Raw genomic sequence first — 23,340 nt, forward strand, 5'->3', positions numbered from 1 at the left:
CGTACTGAAGCAGGTCTGCGTGTGTCTGCAAGCAGCTCCGAGACCAAGGATTCCGCTTCTTCCGGGGTCCTACACGTGGCAGAAGAGCCATCCTCCAGTTGGCCCTTAAGTATCGCTGGGTACTGCAATTGGAAGCGTATTCTGCGACGGTATAGTTCTGAGCAGATTTTACTGAAGGTGCGTCTGCGCCTGGCCACATCGGCCGAGTAATCCTCAAACAGTAGAATTCTGCATCCTCTAACATAGATTTGCGCATTGCGCCTACGAAACGCCCGCAGCATTTCCTGCTCATCGTTGTAGTCCAACAACTTAAAGATTACTTGGCGCGAGCCCGGGTTCTCCCCCTGCTGAGCTCTCCCGCCATCTCGTTGCACCGGCGGGCCGACCCGATGCGCCCTTTCCACCCTGCAATAATGATCCAGTCCTAGAACCTCCGGAAGCTCTCTCTCACATATATAATGCAGTTCTGATGGCTTAATCGAATCCGCCATGCCAACTATGCGCAAATTATTGCGTCTCGTGCGATTTTCGATGTCCTCAAGCTTCTGCCATAGACGGACATTTTCACTGCGCAGTGCGCCAATAGTGTCCTCCAGCTTCCCCTGCGTGGTCCGCACCTCCCCCACACTTTTTTCCACTGCCTTCACCTTACTGTTAGTTGTTGTCAGGTCCGCCTGGAGCTTTGCCATTGCTGCCTGGAGAGCCGCCTCCACCGCCTGTTGTATATCAGGCACCAATTTGAGGGATACCTCAGCCGCCAGCCGGGAGTAATCAAACGGAGCGGTCAGGTGGTGCCTCTCCGGCGTGTCACTGCCAAACATGTCCCTCTGAGAAGAAATCTCCTCCGTCATTGCGCCGGGTACTGGGGCTGCAGCTCGTGGTGGCAAAGATGGCGTCGCTGGGAGCCGCGCTGCGGGCCGCTGATCAGTGTCTGCCTCCTGGGGTCTGGCGGTAATGCTGCGAAGGACGTAGCGGTCCATACGGGATCTCCGGGATCATGTGAGTCTCTCCCGATTAAATTGCGGCTCCTAAAGCCGGTCGGCCGGGCAGGTGGAGGTCGATGGGCGCAGGAGAGCAGTTACATGCGTCCTCCCATGTCGGCGCCGGAACCGCAAGTCTGGAGTCAGTTCTTTATGATTTGAAGATAGCAGGGCAGGTGGTGGAGTCAGTTTTTTATGATATGAAGCTAGCAGTGCAGGTAGTGGAATCAGTTCTTTATTATATGAAGCTAGCAGGACAGGTAGTCTAATCAGTTCTTAATGATATAAGGCTAGCAGGGAAGGTAGTGGAGTCAGTTCTTTATGATATAAGGCTAGCAGGGAAGGTAGTGGAGTCAGTTATTTATGATATGAAGCTAGCAGGGCAGGTAGTGGAATCAGTTCTTTATTATATGAAGCTAGCAGGACAGGTAGTCTAATCAGTTCTTTATGATATAAGGCTAGCAGGGAAGGTAGTGGAGTCAGTTATTTATGATATGAAGCTAGCAGGGCAGGTAGTGGAGTCAGTTCTTTATGATATGAAGCTAGCAGGACAGATAGTGCAATCAGTTCTTTATGATATAAGGCTAGCAGGGCAGGTAGTGCAATCAGTTCTTTATGATATGAAGCTAGCAGGTCAGGTAGTGGAATCAGTTCTTTATGACATGAAGCTAGCAGGGCAGGTAGTGCAATCAGTTCTTTATGACATGAAGCTAGCAGGGCAGGTAGTGCAATCAGTTCTTTATGACATGAAGCTAGCAGGGCAGGTAGTGGAGTCAGTTCTTTATGATATGAAGCTAGCAGGGCAGGTAGTGGAGTCAGTTCTTTATGATATAAGGCTAGCAGGGCAGGTAGTGCAATCAGTTCTTTATGATATGAAGCTAGCAGGGCAGGTAGTGGAATCAGTTCTTTATGATATGAAGCTAGCAGGGCAGGTAGTGCAATCAGTTCTTTATGACATGAAGCTAGCAGGGCAGGTAGTGGAGTCAGTTCTTTATGATATAAGGCTAGCAGGGCAGGTAGTGGAGTCAGTTCTTTATGATATAAGGCTAGCAGGGCAGGTAGTGGAATCAGTTCTTTATGATATGAAGCTAGCAGGGCAGGTAGTGCAATCAGTTCTTTATGACATGAAGCTAGCAGGGCAGGTAGTGGAGTCAGTTCTTTATGATATAAGGCTAGCAGGGCAGGTAGTGGAGTCAGTTCTTTATGATATAAGGCTAGCAGGGCAGGTAGTGCAATCAGTTCTTTATGATATGAAGCTAGCAGGGCAGGTAGTGCAATCAGTTCTTTATGACATGAAGCTAGCAGGGCAGGTAGTGGAGTCAGTTCTTTATGATATAAGGCTAGCAGGGCAGGTAGTGGAGTCAGTTCTTTATGATATAAGGCTAGCAGGGCAGGTAGTGCAATCAGTTCTTTATGATATGAAGCTAGCAGGGCTGGTAGTGGAATCAGTTCTTTATGATATGAGGCTAGCAGGGCAGGTAGTGCTGGATTGAGAGGCTGGTGAGGAGCTGAGTAGTTGAGGGCAGGATGAGAGGGAGGAGAGGCAGGAGGGATGAGGGAGGAGCTGTGGTTGGATGCAGCTTCCCTGGTACCTAGAGAGTGGAGGGTGCAGGGAGGGGGCAGTGTGCAGCATTATAGCACATCTGCTGTCTGTACTGGAATATGGTGCGTATATGACAGGATTGCTGCACACAGACAATACTCTCATCTATAGGAGAAAGCCTGGGAGCCTTCCTGCTGCAGAGCCATGACTGACACGTGGTGGATGTAAGCCCTCAGCCTGGCACAGTGGATTATGATTTATTCTGCCCGGACACTTATCATTCAGGTACAGCACCCTAGAACGGCTACGTGCTAGGCCTAGTCTGTTTAACCCCTTGTTGTCTCAGGAGCAGGTCTCCGTGCTAATACTCTGTGGCGGCGCTGCATTCAGTCCTCTGCGACATTACATGGCTTAGGAGTGTGTGCCCCGGTGTGTGCCCCGGTGTGTGCCCCGCTGTCTGCCATGCATCCCCCTGTCAGGCATGTAATGCACGATGCGGCTCTAGCCCACTGCATGGAGCATTGGAAGTCTGCGAGGGGCAGTGAATTGTCTAACCCGCTTAGAGGCGGCCTCCCCTCCCTCAGGTTGGGTTGCTGTATCCCTCAGCACAGTCTGTGATGCTATAGGCGGAATGGCCTCACTATACATTGTCAGGTCTTCCATATGGATGGCTCATATGGTACTGGCTCAGGCTCAGAACAAAGAGAAGCTGAATGCAGGCTGTATTGGTGACAGCTGTGTCTTAGCATGTGACACAAGCCTTGCCTGGCTGACAGTAGGGCTGCATACCATGGCTGGTGATGCCATATGCAGCAGGCTTGTGTGTGCCATTGCAGGTGCTGCTAGCAGGGTGGACGGAGAGGTGACCTGCAGCTAGGAAGGTGGGAGCGGAGGGACGGCACCGGACATCTCCCCTGGACTATCCAGCAGAGCCGTGTCCTCTGGGGTGCACGTACATAGTGAGCCAGCGCTCTGCCTGTATCCAGTAATAGAGAGCTGGCTGCTACCCCTGCTCAAGCGTCATGCAGAGAACAAGACAGATCTGCAGTGAACCAAAGCCTCCACTGACAATGCACATATATATATATATATATATATATATATATATATATATATATATATATATATATATATATATATATATATATATATATATATATATATTATGTAGGGCCTTGCAAGGTCAAAGTGAAAATCACTATATAAGAAGAACCAGAAAGACCTTGTGTAGTAGTGTAACTTTATTGTATGGACTGGGTAGTATATATACCCCAAGCATAGGCTAGCCTGGGTGTTTTTCATCTATAATTAAGTATATATATATATATATATATATATATATATATATATATATATATATATATATATACCTAACCTCCACATAAAGTCTCCGGTATGTTCACATCTATAGAGCTTCCTATATCCCATATGCATCCATACAGCAACATACAGCAATATTTACTTACATCATATAGTTCATGGATAATTTAACATATACTTATAAAGTGTATATAATGTCCAATGCCCTGTATGTATGTGTATACAAAGGGTATGTATATGTTATGCATTCAAAGATAAACATACAGTATATACACATAAAGCATATATATATAATTTATATATATATATATATATATATATATATTACATAGGAAGACCTATATAATTACATCTTATCCACTGAAGAGACCACAGGTTTAACCATAGCGCTTCCTATGTAGACAAACCTAAGTAAACAAACTCAGCCTTGCCCCCTTCTTTCCACAGCACCAGCACTGTACAGCCATCCTCTATCTATGCATTCAGTTTAATCAGACATAGAGAAATACTAAGAGACAATAACCTCTAAATATTTGGTGGTCACAGCAGTAGGATTTATGCATTTTTAATCATATAAAATATTGTATCCTGGAGGTAGGCTAGTTCTCCTTCCTGGTGATGTGTTGTTGAGCGATGGTTGTGAGTTAAGATTCTAATCTTTAAATACATGAATTTATGGTTGATAATGTGAGCTGACTGGGATAACATCTGTGTCTATTCATGACCACCTGACACTACATGGGTCACAGACCACAGGATAATGGTGCAAGAATTACTAGAAGGGTTTTGTCCTTCTAATTCAAGATGTCCTTAGCAGGTGGTCAGCTCTAATCTGTGAAAATGACCCAAGATTACAGTTGTTACTGCAGAGACCTCCTGTCAAACTTTAGATTTCCTTTTTAATAGGGCTTTTGTTGCATTATTCCAGATTCACAGCAGGAAGTAGTCAATAAATGACAATATTTTACACCTTGTGTTATCTTTCTGTAGTGTGGCATTGTAGCTGTCCTATAAGCAGAGAAGAAATATGTCATGGGATCTGTTTTGTATTTATGTAATAAAAGATTGTAGACTAAAGCAATGGATCCAAACATCCTGGATTCTGCATACAATTGTTTTCTGATCTGCATTCATTGAGTGCTGCTGATAGAAGTAAACGTGCATTCAAAGAAGGGCGACATTTGCACAATAACTGAAATGATATAACAGAAAATTCCCATTCGGTGTTCATAACAATCTTTCTGTGACTTAGTAAATATATATAAGAGTTGGGAAGTTCCCCAATCACACATCAGCATCCATGCCTTCACTGACTGGCCACATATACTAGTTTTAGTCATCAGTAGTGTTTACCAGGTGTACGCCTTTTTGCAAAGGTGTACATTTTTTACTGTAATGAAGAGCAATATCGAGGGGAATTTATCAATAATAATAAGATTACTAAGAGGCGGACGCAGGCACAGAAAACAACCCCTGTCCCAGAGCAGATGTAGATTCTGCCATGAGTTACTCCCACAGGCCAATTGCGTGCGGCTTCTCGTTGGTCGTTTAATCATTGTCTGCTATCGATTATCATTCTAATACGAAACGATCTAACGATTTTTCGAACGATAATCTTCCCGTGTAATAGGGCCCTTAGGTTTTGCAGCTATGTTCCACTGAATTGAATAGAGCTTAACTGCAATGCCCCACACAACCCTTGAGACAGGTGTGGCACTGTATTTGCAAGAAATGCTATGTTTTTCTAATCCCGGGTAAGACTGGTATATGAAACACTGGTGTTTGTAAACTGTCCTTCTATGTGCCTGACTTTATGGTCTGACAACTCCAATATAATTCTCTCTATATTTCTCTTATAGAGCTTCATGCTATCTATATTATACATGATGCATCCAGTATATGGTACTCAAACTATAGACAAAATATAAGAGTGACAAGTACCCATGGTTGAATATATCAGGCAGTTATTACCCCATATTTGTATAAAGAAAATAGTACTTCAAAATGTATGTATAAAAAGAATCTGCATGTGGATCTGTCAGCATTCAGTCAATAAAAATGGCAAATATACTTGAGCCATTACAGGCTTTGACACAGTCTTTACAATGTACGCCAAGGACTGCCTTTTTGTGTTCCATATGCATAATTAAAATTTTGTGACTTTTTATATTACACAAAAATATCAAAAAGTAGCCATAAGTAACCAATGGCAATGTGAGAATCAAATACAGGTCAAGTACAAGCAGCAAGTATAGCAGCTGTAATTGATGTAAGTTGATGTGCAGTTTCCCAGTACCTGCACCCCAACTACAACTTCCTATATAAGGAATACCTTGCTTAGCACATTAAAGCGACTCTGTCCCCACAATCTGACCCACCCAAACCACTTGTACCTTCGGTTAGCTGCTTTTACTCTGTCCTGGGGTCCGTTTGGCAGGTGATGCAGTTATTGTCCTAAAAAAACAACTTTTAAACTTGCAGCCCTGTGCCCAACGGCCGTGGCTTGGAGTATCTGTGCCCTAACTTTGCACCACCCCTCCGTCCCTTCTCCCCACCCTCTTTCCTATTCCTCTGCAGTGAAAACTGCACAGGTGCCTTAACGTTCCAGCCCATGTGCCGGGCTCACACAGGTGATGAATAGGAGACAATCTGCCTGGAGCATTCCTAATGATGAGGAGAGTGGGGAGGAGGGACAGAGAGGGTGTGCCAGCCTAATGCATTCACAATCTAGGCCACGGCCATTGGGCACAGGGCTGCAAGTTTAAAAGTTGTCTTTTTAGGACAATAACTGCATCACCTGCCGAACGGACCCCAGGACAGATCTTGGATTAAAAGCAGCTATCTGACGGTACAAGTGATTTTGGGGGGGTCAGATTGTGGGTACAGAGTCACTTTAAACTGTGTTTGGGTATGGTACGTCTTTGTATATACCTCTACTCTTTTATTCACACTGCTGCACACAGCTTAACAGCATACACTGTAGTATATTATCAGTGCAGGGTCTCTCAGTATGCTAGGTAACAGCATACACTGAGATATATTATCAGTGCAGGGTTTCTCGGTATGCTAGGTAACAGCATACACTGAGGTATATTATCAGTGCAGGGTCTCTCAGTATGCTAGGTAACAGCATACACTGAGATATATTATCAGTGTAGGGTCTCTTAGTATGCCAGTTAACAGCATACACTGAGAAATATCAGTGCAGGGTCTCTCAGTATGCTAGGTAACAGCATACACTGAGAAATATTATCAGTGCAGGGTTTCTCGGTATTCTAGGTAACGGCATACACTGAGGTATATTATCAGTGCAGGGTCTCAGTATGCTAGGTGACAGCATACACTTAGGTATATTATCACTGCAGGGTTTATCAGTATGCTAGGTAACAGCATACACTGAGGTATATTATCAGTGCAGGGTTTCTCAGTATGCTAGGTAACAGCATACACTGACGTATATTATCAGTGCAGGGTTTCTCAGTATGCTGGGTAATGACATACACTGAGGTATATTATCAGTGCAGGGTTTCTCAGTATGCTAGCTAACAGCATACACTTAGGTATATTATCAGTGCAGGGTTTCTCAGTGTGCTAGTTAACAGTATACGATGAGCTGTACCATCAGTGCAGGGTTTCTTAGTATGTTAGGTTACAGCATACATAGGGAGAGACCTATAGAGAGATTGTTCCACTCTCCTGGTGTTGCCTGAAACTAAACCTGATGCTGAAATTACTTTTTTTTGCAAAGGTCAAGCCAAATATGTTTTTCCTCTTCAAAGCCTTGAATTTGATAAAGGCAAATCACGTCTCTAGTTTATGCTGTTAGGATACGTTCTACATCCTTTTTTTTTTTTTTTTTTTGGTCCAGAGTTGGTAGATGTCCATGTGCCCCGTGGTATTCAGTATTCTATTAGCAGGGAATATGGGAATAAGGGAATATGAGTGTCAGATGTCATTCTCCTGCACTTTATATCAAGGAAACAGTTTGGAGACAAAAGCCCAAACTTAGGCCATGACCATACAGGGTCTTTTTTGGCCATTTCACAGATGTTTTTGTTATTTTGTTATGTCATTTTATGGCCAAATAACAACCATTATTTCAAAACAATGGCCGATAGTTGTGCTTTCAAAGAAGAAGGTCAGTTTCCAGCTACTTCTTGCTATCATCACATATTATTTGTCACTTCCTGCTATCTTCACTTCACCTGCTATCTGTTGTTTTCAGTGCTGTCTATCTGGAGTCTATGTATTAGTTTGAGTCCATTAATCATCGACAGCCGGTGATTTCAGTGACTGCAATATTTAGTATACAGGAAATTAATGCATAGATGCCTCTTCTCTAGAAAAAGCAGATGGTCACCAGACATCCATAAAAAACAAACTTCCCAACCCCCATCCTTTCAAATGAAGTAATCTTTTAACAATGTTTGACATTCTGGTAAGAGATGTAACTTGGTCAGTCACAATGTTTTATCTGGTGTGCAATCCCTACATTCTAGAGCTCCATAAGAGTCTCTTCTTGTAGAGCTTTAGCAATGTTATCTTTAGATACAGTACACCTCTATGGCATATTACACAGGGAAAATATAGCTCAGGTAGATCTATATAACTTAATTAAACTTTCACACCCAAGGCTTAATCTTTATCACAGCATATTGTAATTCTAATAGTATTTCTATCTAAGATTTTATTTCTATCATTTATCATTATGATTAATCATTGTATGTGACAGACGATATATCATATTGGCTGTATATTGGCTGTAGGAATTCTAGTTCTACTGCTCTTCACACACTGAGGCTATGTTCACACACCGAAAACCGAACAATATGCATTGGTATTCTAAATCTAATAATGTGCTATATTAAAGTCTATGGAAAACAGTCAGCCTGTGCACACATTGCAAATAGTATTGACATTTTTTTTACAATGTGTGCAGTTGTTTTCTCATAGACTTTATTGTAGCACATTATTAGATTCAACACATGGCTGCGTTTTATACCTATTTTACTGTCTGTGAACGTAGACTTAACCTTCATAATATTATATGTACATGTAATATACTCACAGATCATGACTTTTTTTGGCCGCTTGATGGACGTTTTTTTGCACGGCCATTATTTTACGCCCAAATAATGGCTGTTATATCAAAAGAACAGCTGTTGGTGTGAAATACTGACCGTTGTTTGGAAGCGAAATGACGGCTGTCAAAAAAACACCTGTCAAAAGTCCAAAAAAAGACATTGTGTAGTCAAGGCCAGTATGTGATTTGGGCTACCATCACACACTTGATTTTTTTTTTAAATTTGCCACTAGTTTTAGAGCCAAAGCCAGAAATTGATCCAGCAGTAGTCCTTCCTTTATATTTCCTATTTCTTTTAATTCAATTTAATTTAGGCTTGAAAACTGCGACAGTTTTCCAAAAATACTGCCGTATGTGACAGCAGCCATAGAAGTTATTTAGGATATGGTCACATTCTGCTTATCCTGATTTAATAATTAAAGTCACCTATAGTACATAGTGTTGCTGATTACTATAGATGGCCTTGCGTAAACTTAGGGATGGAGTCACCTTCTTGAAATTGCAATGTCATATATTCACAAGGGTAAAACCAACATGTCATATTCCAAGGGAATGTACCACATTGCTTACTTAGAAACCGTTTGCATATCACAGTGGCACCGACCATTTGTGAAATTTGTGCCCAGTTCCCACCATCTGCATCAATTTTTTATGTGCACTTCAGTACGCTCAAAGAAATGGAGGCAGTCCCAGCACCTCTAGTGTACTGATATCCCCTCCCCTGACACAGCCAGACTTGTTTCTTCTGATAGTGGACTGTCACCGAGGAGAGGTTATATCAGTACACTAGAAGCCTCCAGTGCATAGGGTGGGCCAAAGTGTACACAAAGAAACTGGTGCAGATTGCGGGAACTCGGCTGCATTTTCAAAAATGGACCGCACCCCTGCGAAACGAGCTTTGTGTGAGTAGGTGAGGTGGTCACAGGGGCACATTATTGTGTGCATAGGTATTCCTATTGGTAACACTGTTTGTTGAGCAGTTATGTGGGCTTTGTGATATCTAGGCAGCCATGATAGGGGATTGGGAGAAGGGAGGATTTTGTTATTAGGACTAGTTTTGTCCTTTCCTTCCATGATATCCGCTATACATATATACATTCAACTTATTTATTGCTTACCATTATACCCCCCATGTACTACACACAATTGATATGCTATCAGTTATTGTATACTGTGTCCCCTCACCTAACTGATGATATTTATTGTTTCTGTATATTTTATATTCTATGTTTGTATATGGTTTCATTATTAACCCCTTAAGGACAGAGCCTGAAATGGCCTTAATGACAGAGACAAATTTTATGAATATGACCAGTGTCACTTTATTCATTAATAACTTCGGGATGCTTTTACCTATCCGGCTGATTCTGAGATTGTTTTCTCGTGACATATTGTACTTTACATTTCTGGTAAATTGGAGTCGATACTTATAACAAATCTTTATGAAAAAAAACCAAATAACGTGAAAAATTGTAAAAAAATTCATTTTTCCAACTTTGAAACTTTTTTGCGTATACAGAAAGTGGTTATACCACATAAATTATATATTAAATAGCATTAGCAACATGTCTACTTTATGTTGGCGGCATTTATTAAACGATCTTTCATTTTTTTTAGACAATAGAAAGCTTAAAACATAACCAGCAAATTTCCAAATTTTCAGTAAAATTTCAAAATCAGATATTTTTAGGGACCTGTTCAGGTTTAAAGTGTATTTGAGGGGCCTGTATGTTAGAAAGCCCCACAAAGCACCCCATTTCAGAAACTGCACCCCCCACACTCTGCAAAAGCATATCTAGAAAGTGTTTTAACCCTTTAGGGGAGTCACAGAAATAAAAGCTAAGTGTGTAAGAAATTTGAAAATTTTAATTTTCCGTGCAGAGATTTTATTGTAATCCAATATTTTTCATATTTATAAACCTATTACCAGAGAAATGCACCCCAATATTGATTGCCCCGTTTCTGCAGTTTATAGAAATACCCCATATGTGGCCCTATTGCGCTATTTGACGCAACCACAAGCCTCAGATATAAGGGAGCGCCTAGTGCATTTCAATGGCTCCGTTATATTTGGTCATTTCTGACTGTACCACTTCAGGTTGGCAGAGGCTCTGGGGTGCCAAAACCTAAAAAACACCCCTAAAGGGACACCATTTAGAAAACTACACCCCTCAAGGAATGTAACAAGGGGTGCGGTGAGCATTTGGACCCCACAGGTGCTTCACAGATTTTCCGAACAATATGGCGTGAAAAAAGAAAAATTTATTTTTTACACTAAAATGTTGTTCTAGCCTTCAATTTTTCATTTTCACAAAGGGATAAGAGGAAAAAAAAGACACAAAACATGTAGTGCAGTTTCTCCCGAGTACGGAAATACCCCACATGTGGCGATAAAGTGCCAAGGGGGCGCAGCACGAGCCTCCAAAGGGAAGGAGCGCCAATTGGCTTTTGGAAGCTAGATTTCACTGGAATGGATTTCAAGGGCCATGTCGCATTTACAGAGCCCTCGTGCTGCCAAAACACTGGAAACCCCCCACAAGTGACCCCATTCTGGAAACTACACCCCTCAAGGAATCTAACAAGGGGGGCAGTGAGCATATGGACCCCACTGGTGACGGGCACAAATGTAGAAAAATGTGACGTGAAATTGAAAATTTTCATTTTTTCACTTTCACGGCACATATGTGCCCGTCATCCAGCGGTACATATCCTCACTGCACCCCTTGTTAGATTCCTTGAGGGGTGTAGTTTCCAGAATGGGGTCACTTGTGGGGGGTTTCCAGTGTTTTGGCAGCACAAGGGCTCTATAAATGCGACATGGCATTCATCATCTGTTCTAGCCAAATCCAACCTCCAAAATCCAAATGGCGCTCCTTCCCTTCGGAGGTTGCCCTGCACCCACATGGCGCTTTATGTCCACATGTGGGGTATTTACGGACTCAGGGGAAATTGCTCTACACATTTTGTGGCTTTTTTTCTCTTTTAACCCCTTGTGAAAATGAAAAATTCAAGGCTAGACCAACATTATAGTGTAAAAAATGTAATATTTCATTTTCAAGCCACATTGTTCCACATTTGTACCCGTCACCAGTGGGGTCCATATGCTCACTACACCCCTTGTTACATTCCCTGAGGGGTGTAGTTTCCATAATGGGGTCACTTGTGGGGGGTTTTCACTGGCTTGGCAGAACAGGGACTTTTTAAATGCAACATGGCCTTTGAAATCCATTCTACCGAAATCCAGCCCCAAAAAGCTAAATGGCGCTCCTTCCCTTTGGAGGCCCGTCTTGCGGCTGCATAGTGCCTTAAGTCCACATGTGGGGTATTTCCGTACACGGGGGAAATTTCTCTACGCGTTTTGTTTTGTTTCTTCTCTTTTAACCCCTTGTGAAAATGAAAAAACCAAGTCTAGGTCAATGATTTAGTGTAAAAATGAAAACATTTTTACACTACATGTTGGTCTATACTTGATTTTTTCCCTTTTCACAAGGGTTTAAAAGAGAAAAAAAGCTCAAAGCGTGTAGAGCAGTTTGTTTCGAGTACGGAAACACCCAACATGTGGACATAAAGCGCATTGCGGCCGCAAGACGGGCCTCCAAAGGGAAGGAGCGCCATTTGGCTTTTGGAGGCTGGATTTGGCTGGAATGGATTTCAAGGGCCATGTTTCATTTACAAAGACCCTATGCTGCCAAGACAGTGGTAAACCCCCACAAGTGACCCCATTCTGCAAACTACACCCCTCAAGGAATCTAACAAGGGGTGTAGTGAGCATATGGACCCCACTGGTGACGGGCACAAATGTGGAACAATGTGACGTGAAAGTAAAAAATTTCATTTTTTCACTTTCACGGCTCAAATGTGCCCGTCATCAAGGGGTCAATATCCTCACTGCACCCCTTGTTAGATTCCTTGAGGGGTGTAGTTTCCAGAATGGGGTCAATTTTGGGGGTTTTCCACTATCTTGGCAACACAGGGCCTTTGTAAATGCGAGATGGCATTCACCATCCATTCTAGCCAAATGGCGCTCCTTCCCTTTGGAGGCTTACCCTGCACCCGCATGATGCTTTATGTCCACATGTGGGGTATTTCCATACTTGGGGTAAATTGCGCTACACATTTAGTGTTTATTTTATCTTTTAACCCTTTGTGAAAATGAAAAAATAAAGACTAGATCAATGATTTAGTGTAAAAATATATATTTTTTTTACACTAAATGTTGGTCCAGCCTTGATATTTTTCATTTCCAAAAGGGGTTAAAAGAGAAAATAAATGCAAAATGTGTAGGGTAATTTCCCCTGAGTACGAAAATACCCCACATGTGGACATAATATGCCATATGGGCACAGGGCAAGCCACCAAAGGGACAGAGCGCCATTTAGAGGCTGGAATGGAGGACGGAGGCCATGTTGCATTTACAAAGCTCCTGTGCTGCCAAGACAGTAGAAACCCCCCACAAGTGACCCCATTCTGGAAACTACACCCCATAAGGAATCTAACAAGGGGTGCAGTGGGCATATGGACCCCACTGGTGACGAGCACATATGTAGAACATGTGCTGTGAAGATGAAAAATACTATTTTTTTCACTTTCACAGCACAAATGTGCCCGTCACCAGGGGGGCATATCCCCGCTGCCCCCCCTGTTAGATTCCTTATGGGGTGTAGTTTCCAGAATGGGGTCACTTGTGGGGGGTTTGTACTGTCCTGGCCGCACAGGGGCTTTCTAATTGCACCATGGCATCCTCTAATGGGAATGGGGGCCATGCCTATTTAGTTGGGGAAAAGGAACAATTTTAATTAATTTGGGGGTATTGGGCCAATTAGAAGTTTATAAGGTTGAAAAGGACAGGAGTCCATCAAATTCAACCTGTGTTGATCCAGAGGAAGGCAAAAAACCCTAGTGAGGCAGAAAACAGTAGCCTCATCACAGGGGAAAAATTCCTTCCCGACTCCATAATGGCAATCAGACTAATCCCTGGATCAACGTGACCCCTGAAATAAGAATAAGGGACAGAATATTGAAAATTTAGAACTCCAATGACGTGTGGTACGTCTTGAAGCAATCCTTTATGCAGAGGCCGGGGTGATCAGGACAGGTGTCACACTGGTAAATGGTGTCCTTCCTGATCCCCCTTTTGTGGCACACTCTGCACTTCTTTTGGGATCTCCCCTTTTTTCCAGTGTGGGGGACTTCACCTGGAAAATGTTGTCCCTCTACGATACGGGGTCCTTCATATCCAGAAGCGCTGGGGCCCGCTCCGTGGCTGCAGAATATCAGGGCTTTGATTACTGCTTCCTGGAAATCAAGGAATTTCCCCTGGTGGCCGGCACATCGGTACAACACAAAAGCGTTGTACATCGCTGTTTGTACCAGATGTACGGCCACCTTTTTGTACCACGTTCTGGTTTTTCGCGTGGCGTTATATGGCTTGAGGACTTGATCTGAGAGATCAACTCCTCCCATATACTGATTGTACTCTAGAATACAATCAGGTTTGTTCACCACGTTTGTGGTACCACGTACAGTGACAGGGGTGGTGCTATTCCTGTGAATTGTGGTCAGAATAAGGACATCGCGCTTGTCCTTATATCTGACCAACAACATGTTTTCACAGGAATAGGCCTTGCACGCACCCCTTCTCATCGTTTCTCTAACAGGGTGACTTGGGAGGCCTCTTTGGTTTTTTCGGATCGTGCCGCAAGCTACTGTAGCTCGGGCAGCGAGTGACCGAAACAGGGGGATGCTGGTATAAAAGTTATCAACAAACAGGTGATAACCTTTATCCAGCAGTGGGAAGATCAGCTCCCAAACGATCTTCCCACTAACTCCGAGGATGGGGGGGCATTCTGGGGGCTGGATTCGGGTGTCCCTACCCTCATACACTCTAAATCTGTAAGTGTACCCTGAGGTACTCTCACAGAGTTTGTAGAATTTCACGCCATACCGCGATCTTTTATTGGGAAGGTACTGGCGGAAATGGAGTCTTCCTTTGAAGCTCAGGAGGGACTCATCTACTGAGATGTATTTCTCTGGGATATACATCTCAGTAAATTTGGCTGAGAAGTGCTCTATGACCGGCCGTACTTTGTACAGTCGGTCATATGAGGGGTCATCTCGTGGGGGGCACCTTGCATTGTCATTGTAATGCAAGAATTTTAGGAGGGTTTCGAATCGTACCCGTCCCATGGCCATTCTGTAAAGTGGGGTATTATATATAATATCCCCACTCCAGTATTGCCGCATTGTGGGTTTTTTTACTAGGCCCATGTGCAGCAGGAGCCCCCAAAATTTAGTCATTTCGGCTGCATCAGTAGGGGTCCACGCCATGGGCCTAGCAAAAGAAGAGGAGGGGTTCTGGGCCAGGAATTGGTGCGCGTACAGGTTTGTTTGCGCCACCATCAAATTTACAAGGTCACCAGAGAAATAGAGTTTGAAAAAGTCTATTTCTCTGAGACCTGTGGGGTTAACCTGGATTCCCGCCGTTGCCGTAAAGCCAGGAATCCAGGGCTGATGATTTTGGGGGTCTGGGGTCCAGATGGGGTCACCTGTCTGGGGGACAGTGGGCGGGATTGGGTCACCTGTCTGGGGGACAGGGGGTGGGATAGGATGACGTGTCTGGGGGGCAGGGGGCGGGATGGGATGACTTGTCTGGGGGGCAGGGGGCGGGATGGGATGACTTGTCTGGGGGGCAGGGGATGGGATGGATTGACGGGGGGCAGCCCGAGGCGTTCTCCTTGGACGCCGTGGTGGATAATCATCATCACTGGATGATGATGATGAAGATGAATGGAGGAATGAAGGATCCCCCCATTCATCCTCACTGGCTGTTTCGGTGTCAGAGGCGATAAGTGCGTACGCCTCTTCCACCGAAAATCGTTTCTGTGACATTTTTATACGGGGATTGGGGTAGGGGGGTATGTAAATGTAATGTGGTGTAGTGGTGTAGTGTAAAGCTTTATTAGATGTATTGTAATGTAATGTGTGGTAGTGTAGTGTAGTGTTTTGTGTTTTACGTGTTTTTCACAGTAAGGGGGGGGGGGGGGAACCTACGCCAAAAAAAGAGTTGCTGATAAATGTCGCACTTATGTGCGGTACTTTTCAGCAAACAGTGGCAGTAGGATATAGAAAAAAAAGGGTGAAAAGGGGGGAAAAAACCCCCTACGCCAAAAAAGCGGAGTTGCTGATCAGCGGCGCACTTACGTGCAAAGCTGATCGGCACTCAGCGGCGAAAGGACGCAAAAAAAAAAAAAAAAAAAAATGGAGGGGAAAAAAAAAAAAAATGCTATTTCTTCACCCCAAAGCCACTGATTAGTGTATGATATACACTAACCAGCCGCTAGGGGGCAGTACTACGTACCTGACGGAAATAGCCGAAGATCTCCGGAAAAAACGCGACAAGACCCGAACGAAGAAGCCGAACGATGACGTGGAAAGAAGCCGACGCCGAACGAACGCGGACGCCACGGAATCGCTGATTCGCCGCACCGGACGCTACGATCAGGTGAGTATGGTGCACTACACACCACACACACCTGCTCTGCTCACCTCAGGTAACCGACTGAGGCGTGCAGATCAAAGTAAAAATATTTATTTTTACTTTGATCGCCGCTATTGGCCGGCCGGGCTTGGCCGGCCAATAGCAGCGATCTGGGGGGTGGCACCATGGCCCCCTCTAGTATACACACTAATGATGATTGGTGCTGTCTCGGACAGCACCAATCATCATTAAATTCCGGGTCCCCGGGTCACCGATGACCCGGGAACCGGAAAATCACTGTAGTTGGCTGATTTGGATAAATCAGCCAATTACAGCGATCGTCGGCACGGAGGGGTTAATCACCCCCCCGTGCCGGCAAGCTACGGTGGTCTGCTGTTAGTAACAGCAGCCATCATTACCCGATCGCCGCGTGTTTACACGCAGCGGTCGGGTAAACATCGGGCGTAAATTTACGCCCTGGTGCGTTAAGTACCAGGCTGCGAGGGCGTAAGTTTACGCCCGATGTCGTTAAGGGGTTAAAGTGTCATTTTGGTTAAAAAAACAAAACATTTGACATGGAGACATGTCAAAAGTTTTGATTGATCCGGGTCTGAGTGTTCAGACCCGTAACGATCGGGACAAAAAGTAGGCAGAGGACCACGCTGCAGCACGTCCCCTCACTGAGTTAAAAAAAAAAAAGAAAAAAAAAGAGTCTGGCTGTTTTTTCTTGCCCAGAGTGGAAAGTGGATGTGCTGCAGCGTGGTCCTCTCTCCACTTGTTCTCCCAATTGGTATGGGTCTGAACCGGACTGATCAAACTTTTGACATGTCTTTATGAGATGTCAAAAGTTTTTTGTAACAACAGTGACACTTTAATTATTGGTATTGTTAATAAAGGTATATAGTGGTGCCTTGGATTACGAGCATAATTCGTTCCAGGACCACACTTGTAATCCAAGTCCACTCTTAAACCAAAGTAAAACTTCCCATAAGAAATCATTAAAATGCAGACAATTGGTTCCACACACCATAATAATGATTTTTTTTTTAATTCTGAATAACATGTAGAACAGATGAAACAAAGATTTATAAACAGCTGAATATGTGCTATTATAAGTTGTACAGTATAAGCTGTACAGTATAGCAATCAGCATGTGGTGTATAATGTATAGAAAGTGCATAAACTGAAAAAAACAGCAGCAGTTTGTAGATACAGGATGGAACTGCAGATCCCTATAATGGAGAGGATAGGAAACACAAGGGCGGACAGAGACTGCAGGGAGCATGAAGGAATGAGCAGGTTATAGGGTGGGCACAGTATAACAGCACTCTCTGTCCGGGGAGAGAGGGGTTACAGCTATGAAGAGATTACCTCCACACTCCTGTCCCCTCATGTAAGCCCCAGCCTGAAGTGGATCTGCTATGGTTTGGAAGGTGAGGAAGACTTCCTAGGTCATAGTACGGTGCTGTAGACCCCGCTATGCAAGCTGTGCCCCTCTCCGATTTCCCATCCCACCCAGTACAGGGAGCTCTTAAACCAAAGCAATGCTCTAAAACCAAGTCACAATTTTGAAAAACTGTGAGCTCTTCTTCCTAAATGCTCTTAAACCAAGGTACCATTTTTTTTGTTGTATTTCTGTGTCCAGCATTTCTTTTTCTAAGTATGTTTCTAAGTGTTTTTTCTAAGTATGGTATGCGCATGTACATTGATTGCTTGTACAGGGCACCTCGTTGTGTAGTATGTTCACACACAGTAAAATTAAAGTAAAATATGGCAGTAAAATAGGTACTGTATAAGACACTGTCATATTGTGCCACATTAAAGTGATACTTTAACCCCCTCCCCCCTTACTCTTGCCCCATTTAATTGGTGGACAGTGTTAACTAGGTGGGCTTCATGGCAGTTGGGTCCCATCTCCTTGCTGGGGAAAGGGCCCGACTGCCATATAGCTTGCCTAGGTGACATTGTCCACTGATCAAATGAAGCGATTTTAGAGCAGAAAGAAGACATAGACAAGCTTTATACAGGTATATTTCAAATATGCAGCACCTAAACTTGTTCGCACATAGAGTAAGGATGGAATTACATATAACATTTTCTGCAGCAGATTTCACACTGCAAGTTTGCAACAAAATCCGCTGCGGATCCCTTCACTGTCACTTGTAATACGACTACATACTCGCAGCAGAATTGTCATCCCCTACGAGTATGTAAAAGGCAGCCCCCCTAACCCCCCACGGCCCGGTGCATACATTACCTGGCTACGCTCTGGCTTGCTTCGAGGGCTCTCGCCATCTGGACATCCCATTTAGCCAATCAGTGCGCTGACCTGGGGGGTTAAGGGGGCTCCCTTTTACATACTCGCAGTGGGAGGACAATTCCGCTGCGAGTATGTAATCGTATTAAAAATGAAAGTGAAGGGATCCACAGCGGATTTCGCTGAACCCACCCTAAGGGGGACAAGGTCTATAGAGAAACTGTGCACTGTGCACATATTTGGCCTAATTTACTAATATATCTTGCCCTTACTAAATTTGTCAGGCTTTTTTAAAGGTCAAAGATAAAACCGGACCATCTTGCCACACTAAAAGTGGATCATTTTAAAATAGAAAACCCAATCAAATGTAAAAATAAGGGAAAATAACAACCATTTATGCAAAATAATGGTGGTTGTTAATAATCATAATCATTAATAACGGACACTGTTTTGCTACAATGGTTGTTATTTGCCCTTATTTCTACATTGTGTGAACAAGGTTATGTTCCCACAAAGTCTTTAGCTAAAATAATGGCCGTTGTTTTTTAATAGCGTTTTCAAAAATCATTATCAAAAACCAGCCATTTTTTTGTTCAATAAACTGTTGTGGAAAGATAAAATACATGTGTTTTATACCTATTTTACTGCTGAATTTTTGTCTTTTATTTTACTGTTTGTGAACCTAGCCTCAAAGTAATATAAGTGACTGTTTATACTGACTGTATTTGCTTATATTAGAGAATCATGAGGAGTTTTGAGATTCACTTTGATTGATCGCCAAAAGATTTTCTGTTACACAGTCATCCTTACTTAGTGAATGGAAAAACTCTGGTGTAAGAACTCTACCTCTAGTGCAGTTATGGAATGGGTGTATAGCGAGTGCACTACTTGGCTGGCACCAGATGACCTAATTAGTATGTATAATTAGTAGGCTCTCTAGCAATACCCCTAAAATATTATTTTTGAGACAAATGTAAATCTCGAAGTATAATTAAATCACAAGTAAATATATATATATATATATATATATATATATATATATATATATAACACTTTATCTAAATCAAAATTAAAATTCATAAAAACATAAACAAATGAACATGTAACTACACGCTTACAAAAAAATCTCTGTATATAAATCTCATGCGGTTGCAAATGGTATAATACAGGATATAGACTTGATTATTTGTAGGTTAAAATACATATAATGCGGTTAAAATTAATATAGTACAGTTAAGTCCGCATGTAGTTGTTGCATACGGTGCGCTAGTGCAGGGCCCTTGCAAGTCGCCGTGCTTTATTACTACTATATTTGATCAAGTCAGTTATCACTGTTCTGTTTCAGTTCAATATAAATTGCAACAGTTAGTGGCGCTTATTAGCGTTTTCACAGAAATATGTTAAAATAGATTCGGTGGAAATCCACCTCTCACCGGTCTGAAGACTCTGATTCTATGAGGTCTGCGGCCGCAGACTGGTGGGAGCAGACAGAGGGTTATTTACTTTAAGATGTCGTCAGGAGCTCTCCTCATGTTCAGTGTTCCTCGTGTCGTGTGCACGGGGTCTTGTTTAGGGTACTGTCCGGTTTGGAGCTGAATGCTCAGTGCTCGGTTGTCTCTCCTGACATCAGATGGGTGTTTACCCTTAAGAGCTGCTCCCGTGTTCTCTGTTAGCATAGGAGTATTTGTATGCATTCACTATGCTGTGAGCTAATAAATGGTGGGACCGGTGGTAGGTGGTTATGGCAGTATATTTCTGCAGTATATTCAATAGTAGTAGCAACTCCTTATACGCTTTTCAGAGCACTGCTCAGCTCTCTCCTCAGTAATGAGTTGCAAATGGAGCCGGGGATGTCTGAAGACCTGCTGCGCGGAGCAGGTAACGTATGACCGTGGGCCGGCGGGGGCGACCGGAGCGGCGGCGACGGGTGGCGATCGGAGCAGCGGCGGTGGCGATAAGAGCGGCGGGGGTGGTGATCGAGGCGGCGCAGGGGGCCGGGTTGCGAGCGGGGGGCCGGGCGGCCGGACTATCGCGCGATGACTATTTACACGGAACGATCGTCGAATTTTTTGCGAACGACGATTTGATGACATGTTGAAAGATCAAAACTAACAATGTCTCATTCGTCATTTGATCGTTCGCTGCGTTTACACGTACGATTATCGTTCAAATTCGATCGTTATCGCGCAAATTCGCACGCTAATCGTTACGCATCATTACACAGACAGATTATTAGCCATAATGGCCGAATATGGCTGGTAAAAGTTCCGTGTAATAGGGCCTTTACCAGTGATTCATTTGTGTATCGGGAAGGGGGGGCTATGGCCTTGGGACTACAAAAGCTGCAAACCAGGGGGCAGCAGCAGTTAGGTGTTAGATTCATGTAATGACAGGTCATTTTTTAAGGGAATCTGTCAGTTTTACCTTCCATATATCCTTCTTTGCTTCCAGAAGGTAGAAAATGCTTTTATTCTTCAATGCAAAGAGTAAAAAAAAAATTTCTACCTTCTGGAAGCACAGACAGATACATATATGAATAGTACCATGTGTCTGCTTCATCTATCAGTGATCTATCAGCGTCAGCAGTTTGGAGCGTGAATTGCAGCTGACAGATTTTCTTTAAGACAAGAAATAACACTGTCAGTCGGAATATTCAGTTTTAGCACTGTAAAAGACACAACATACAGTAAGTTAATGTACAGATAAATACATATACTTCCTAAGTTAATGTACAGATGAATACATATACTTCCTATGTTTGCTTGGAATAGGTTGAAAAAAAAAAACCCAATTCCAAAAATAAATGAATATTATAAAGATAGAGTAGCTAAAAACATACAATAATAGCATTGTTTTCTAAATATATGCCTAAACTGTATTTACTATGTCTGGTATTACCTTGTGAACAGAACCTAAAGGTTGCCAAACATAAAAGGGAACTGTTGATCAAGTGCTTTCTCCTGCAGTTCCCTCTTCTCAGCCATTGCTTCTTTATATCAATGGGGAGAGAAAGTAAAGCCTCTACCAGACACTTCCATCCCCTCCAGATACTGTCAGAGGACAGTGAGAGGACAGTCAGGATGCCCTCATGAGTTATATAAGCAGCTTTTCTTATGTTTTTTGATTAAGAACTGAAGTTAAGAAGTTTTTATGCCTTAAAATTGGCTTACAAAGGAAAAGAAAAGAACATGGCACTGAGTCTCGCTACTAGAAAAACACACATTACTGTGAAACAACAATGTGGATAGTGTACAGGGATTAGACAATACAGGTTTAGATGTCATGTTACTTATTGAGGCAGTGAATGTGCTGGAATAGAGGGAGACCGTAATTCCAGCAGTTCTTATAAATCATCTCTTTCACTTACTACAGTGGAAATGTCGCTCTGCAGCATTGGGAGTGTTGACTGATTGGTAACAGTCAGAGGGTGTCATTATCAGGAGCGGCACAGCAGGCTGCCGGGAGGCTTTCAGACCATAGGAAAGATTTAATTGTATACTAACAAACAGGGATGCATTAAAGAGATGCAAATAAATTTCTTCTTTTGTATATAATTATGCTTTTGAAAAATTAATTTCACTTTGAAAGTGATGATTAAAAAGTTATAAACGAATGTATTATCGTTACTATTAATAATATGTGTTTTTAAAGGCAAGTGTGAACACTCCTACTCTTTTCAAACACATCTGTTGAATAAACAACTGTGACATCCATAGGCCAAGTGTGCTTAAAAACCACATTTGCTGCACTCACAGTTTTTTCGAATTTGTACTTTTCTATTGTTTTTAAACCAGTTAAAGGGATCTTTTAAATTAAAATCCTTAAGGCCCTATTACATGGAACGATTATCGACCGTTACGGCTGATAATCGTTCTGTGTAATAGAAGGCAACGATTAGCCGACTTGAACAAGGTCGGCAAATCGTTGCTGTAATTTGTCTCTACATAGCAGTGATCTGCTGCCGTCACTCCATGAAATAGGAGCAGCATCAGCAGACCGCCGCTATCCTCTATAGGCTGCCCAGTAGTGATGTCACGATACCAGAATTTTGAGTTCGATACCAATACCAACTTTTTTTTTTCAATGCTCGATACCAATTCGATACTTAAAAAATTATATTTAAGAAAAAAAACAAAAAAAAACATAAGAATAGAAATGACCCCCCCCCCCCTCCCCCAGGTTCAGGTCAGTACGAACCAATTTATGTTTCCTAATTTTATTACTTTAAAAATAAAGTCCCCATTATTTAAAATAAATAAAAACTTGCCCAACTCTGACTCACTTTTTTTATCTCTCCGCCTGTCTTTTTATGGGGTACTGAATTGGGTGGTTTCTGCACTTGCTCGGTTTACCGTGCGTGATCAGGAAAGTGACAGGTAGTATGGACAATAACACTTCAGCTGCCAGGGATGGGGATTGTAGTCATGTAACACACAACTGCTATCAGGTGGGAGGATGGGGGTTGTAGTCATGTAACACACAACTGCTATCAGGTGGGAGGATGGGGGTTGTAGTCATGTAACACACAACTGCTATCAGGTGGGAGGATGGGGGTTGTAGTCATGTAACACACAACTGCTATCAGGTGGGAGGATGGGGGTTGTAGTCATGTAACACACAACTGCTATCGGGGAGGATGGGGGTTGTAGTCATGTAACACTTTAACAATCAGAGGGTGAT

The 23,340-nt window shown here is 43.0% G+C and overlaps 1 protein-coding gene across 5 annotated transcripts in view; it reads left to right on the plus strand.

The window, feature by feature from the left end:
• Positions 1–23,340, plus strand: part of HECW1 (HECT, C2 and WW domain containing E3 ubiquitin protein ligase 1) — a 270,057-nt gene that overhangs the window by 39,091 nt on the left and 207,626 nt on the right. The window contains exon 1 of one of the 5 annotated variants that reach the window (XM_069960323.1): positions 2,743–2,808. The exons of the other annotated variants lie outside the window; for them this stretch is intronic. Coding sequence (XP_069816424.1) covers positions 2,776–2,808 — 33 coding nt within the window. The 5' untranslated portion in view covers positions 2,743–2,775. Of the gene's footprint in view, positions 1–2,742; positions 2,809–23,340 lie in introns of those variants that run through there. 5 annotated transcript variants of the gene reach the window in all.

Source organism: Dendropsophus ebraccatus, chromosome 2 (genome assembly GCF_027789765.1).
Source record: "Dendropsophus ebraccatus isolate aDenEbr1 chromosome 2, aDenEbr1.pat, whole genome shotgun sequence".
Taxonomy (NCBI): Eukaryota; Metazoa; Chordata; class Amphibia; order Anura; family Hylidae; genus Dendropsophus; species Dendropsophus ebraccatus.